Below are 4,330 nucleotides of genomic sequence, written 5' to 3' on the forward strand. Positions count from 1 at the left end.
AATACACAAGATTATCTTTTACATCCACAACCCATGTGAGATAGTTGTGTCAACCTAGAGCGAGTTATTCAAACTCTTACTATCATTGAAACATTTGAGTTACTTAAAAATGTTGTCTGTTATAATGGGATGCAAAATGAAGACAATATAAATCACGTATCAATGATGTTGTAAAAATATCATGTGCATAATATCATAATGGAAGTAAAAACCATAGAGGCGTAGACCTCAAATTGGGAATAATCCAAGTTAATATTAGATGCCAAGTAATTTATGTAATTTGTATAAAGCATCTTAACTTAAGGTAGTAATCAAAATTGATATAGATGTCAGTTAATTCACAAACAAATTAGGTACACACATTGAGGATAGTCACTAAGCTGTAAATTTAGTATAGATCTCACGGTAGTAACTATGGTGCTATCTTGTGTATGACCAATAGAAATGTGAATTGATGATAGTCATCTTTTAAAAAAGATGTAGACCATATATTCTAATTTGTGATGTTAGATACACATGTTGAGGATAATCAATAAGTGTATACTTAGTGTAGATCCCGCAGTAGCAACTATGGTGCTAACATGTGTATGGCCAACAAACAAACATAGAACATATGTGTGATGCATTTAATGAGAAAAATACACATAAAACATCACATCTAGAACTTAAGCGCCTAGAGCTTTGGAATAAAAACATCAATGACTTAAACTAAAATAATCAATTATATAAAAAATAAATTATAAGATCATGGTGTGTGCATTATTCCAAATATCTCTCCTGAAGAACATTCCTGAAGAACATGCCCTTTGAAAGTAATTCTAACCGTCTAATCCAATCCACTAATCTTATGCTTGAATAGATGAGATCATCTCCTGAAAAGGCATCTGTTAGTGAAGAGGTGTCGTTTCACAACAATATCAAACACATGTACTGAAGAAAACGAATGTTGGGTTGACACTTCTATTGCAACCCATGCCACAGATGGGTTAGGGTCTGTTTGTCTTAGCTTATAATCTGTCCAGATTATACAATCTGGCTTAAATAATCTAGACTCACTACCTATAGCAACTTCAGAAGATATTACTCACCATTGTCACTCCTTACCTAAAAAAATGTTTCATCTATTTTTTTCTTGCTCCCACCACGCAACATATGACTAAAATCAATAATTGAATTTTTCAATAAACTAGGTTGCCAAACAGCTACACCCAAATAATCTAATCTAGATTATATAATCCAGATCCTTTAATCTCATATAAATCTATAAACTGAAACAAACAGACCCTTAATCCTGCATATCTACTTAAGGAAACAAATGTCTGGACTCTGGATGACACTGGTTCCTGCAGCCCATGTTGCAGCCTTTGCAGCACATCTACTGAAGAAAACGAATGTCTGGATGGCACTTGTTCCTGCAGCCCATGTCGCAGGCGTTGCAGCAGATGGTTAATCCTGGCTTTCGCTCCAGAACCTCCGCAATTGTCAGGCTGCAGCCACGACGTTGAGCTACATTCTTACCGATGCCAAGCCACCGCAGTCCTCGGAACAGCGGCGGCTCAAAGTGTCTCAGGAAGTTTCGAGACAGTTTGCTGCAGTAGGCAAGATCAAGCATTCTCAGGGGGCATTTACTGGAGTCGCATCCCATAGAACCTAGCACCTCGAGAGATGAATCGGTTATGAGGAGGCAGTTCCGCAGACACAGGCTGCTTATCTGCTCACAGTTCTTAGCAATCACTGTCACAGCCCGACATGATATTCTTGGCACATTTCCGATGTCAAGCGAAACTAATGTCTTGTTGATGGTGCCAGCCCCGCACAACAGTGAAGCTATTCCATTACTGCTGATCCTTCTGCAACCTCTCAAGCACAAAGAAGATATCAAGCACCTCCCATTACCGAGTGCCGATAAACCCACATCAGTAATGTCAGCTCCAGCAAGGTCCAGTAGAGTTAGGTTGGGAAGCTGTGAGATGGAAACCAAGCCAGAGTCTGCAATGCTCTTGCAACCCGAAAGATCAAGAACCTTTAAGTTAGTGCAGGGTGCTAGAGATATGGCTGTATCACTGGTTAGGAGAGCACAGTTAAGCAACCTCACTTCTGTAATATTTGGAGCTGCCTTATCAAGATCTAGGCATGCCAAGTCTGACAAGCACCAGCCATTGCTGACCTCAAACTTCTTCAGGTCCTTTCCAGAGTGGAGAAGGGCTGCATACCCTGCATCACTTACTTTAGAAAACCCACCAAGTCTAATGGTTCTCAGTTGCTTGCATCCGTCAGCAAGCATCAGTATCCCAAAGTCGTTTACCCGTCTGAAGTCATAGGAACGTCGTGTCAGAGACAAATGTTTCAAGTTGTGGCACAAGCCAAGTGCTTGAAGCCCCACATTGGTCAAATCTTCAGGCAAATTTGGTTGGGTATCAGGTTCATCTTCCAGGCATAGCTCAGACAACTTATGGACATTACTGGTGATCAACATAACGAGTTCATCCGTTACCATGTCAAGAACTAAAGAGAGTGATTCCAAGTTGTCAGTGATGTGTTTGTTCAGAGATGTGGTTTTCAGGAAGACCGTCTTTGCCCTAGAATGAGATACAGGTTGTAGCAACAGGTCCTTGATGTTACTAGGAATGAGAGGTGATCCAGCCTTGTAACTGCGAAAAGTGGTGAGTGGATCTAGCAGAGGGAACTTCACCCAAAGAGTCTGTATTGAACATTGGAAAAAAAAAATACTGCTTAGACCAAGCAGCCAAATGCTCAATAACATTATTCAAAGGCTACAGTTAATCATATGCAGTTCCATGTAAAGCTTGGAAATCGAAAGACAATGAAAGCAACCAATTATTTCTACAAAATTGCCATGTTTCTAGGTGAGGAAGAATATCATATCCATATCAGACAAATATCTCACCTCCAAGTGAACACATCCCACGTAGACAGGTGCTAGGCAAGGATATAGAGTGTATGGACAAACCGCCATCTCCAGCTTCAACGATCTACATTCAAACTTGGGTTAAAGAATGCTTGGACTTGTCAATCACTATGGCTTGAAAGCAATAGCCCAAACTCCAGACCATTACTTGTATAGTTCAATTTCATAACTTGCATCCGCGTGCATACACAAAAACATGAACCAGAAAGTGCTGAAGAAGCACACCTTAAATCGTGGCATGCCCCACCAAGAGCCACAAAGAAGCTCATCGAGAAGGAGCATTTGAGCAGCGAGAGGTCGCGCAGGCTACCCCTGGCGATGACGGAGGCGGCGGAGTCGTCGAGGAGGCTGCAGTTGACGGTGAGGCTGCGGACCGCGCCATTCCCCGCGAGAATCCTGCTGAGGATGGCGTTCGACGGGGCAAAGGCCTGCGGCGGGCGAGCGAGCGACCGAACCGAAACCCCAGAGTGGGGGGTTAGTGGGGGAGGAAGGGAAAGGAACCCGTTTGGCGGGCGGTGGGTGAGAAGGGGAGGCTGAAGCTCACGGAGAGGTCGATGGAGGTGAGGGCGGGGAGAACGGCGTTGGCGGCAGCGTAGAGCGAGCGGCAGGACGCAGCGGCGGAGCAGGCGCCGTCGACGTCGACACGGGCCAGCACCTCCACCAGGAGCGCCTCGGGGAGCCTCTCAACCAGGCCGCCGCCGTCGCCGGCGGCCCGGGGCTTCTTCTCCGCTATTGTGACCTCCATCCCCTTGGCTTCTGCAGCGTGGACTCTGGAATGGATTGAGAAGAACACGCACAGATCTGCAGAGAGGAGGACTGGAGGAGTAGGGTGCGAGAATCACAGGATATGCCGCTGGCACTCAGGGCCCACACGAGCACGGTGTTTGGACTTTGGATACCTGGTCTAGGAGTGTGTCCATGACATTTGGGCTACCACTCGGTAGAGTGTAAGGAATTACTACTCTACGAAGCGTCAAAGCGGGACGCAAACGCGCGCAGTTCTGAAAATATATCGTGTGCAAGATGTTCCATCAACGGACGAAGCTGCCTCTTAGCTTGCCCAAGCAGCCAAGCCGCTACATGCGTCTAGAGGATTCCGGTGAAGCATAATTCCGTAAAAAAAAATCTGGGATTGATGCATGTTTTGGGAATATTGTCACACCCGTTTTAAGGGTAAAACTGAATGTAGGTGTGTCAGGATCTAATTTCACAGATATATTAACGTCACAAATATAATATATCAAAAAGAACAATACATAAAAGCGTAAATAAAGATTATGTTAACATATTACACTTTGAACAGACATAATGTCTTAACCTTTATTCATCAAAGTACAGCGAAACATGGACATCCTTCCACAAAAATATGATCGGGGTATCACTAAACTAGCATCCATCAAT

At 43.9% G+C, this 4,330-nt stretch overlaps 1 protein-coding gene across 1 annotated transcript; it reads right to left on the reverse strand.

Annotated features, from left to right (window-relative positions):
* Positions 1-699: 699 nt before the first annotated feature.
* Positions 700-3,844, reverse strand: LOC103654475 (F-box protein At-B). The gene is made up of 4 exons (XM_008681303.2): positions 3,474-3,844; positions 3,155-3,357; positions 2,909-2,993; positions 700-2,701 (listed from the first exon to the last, which is right to left on the reverse strand). The coding sequence occupies exons 1-4, from the start codon at positions 3,672-3,674 to the stop codon at positions 1,376-1,378; spliced, it is 1,815 nt and encodes a 604-aa protein (XP_008679525.1). The 5' UTR covers positions 3,675-3,844; the 3' UTR covers positions 700-1,375.
* Between the last annotated feature and the right edge of the window lie 486 nt (positions 3,845-4,330).

This window comes from Zea mays, chromosome 4, assembly GCF_902167145.1.
Source record: "Zea mays cultivar B73 chromosome 4, Zm-B73-REFERENCE-NAM-5.0, whole genome shotgun sequence".
Classification (NCBI taxonomy): Eukaryota; Viridiplantae; Streptophyta; class Magnoliopsida; order Poales; family Poaceae; genus Zea; species Zea mays.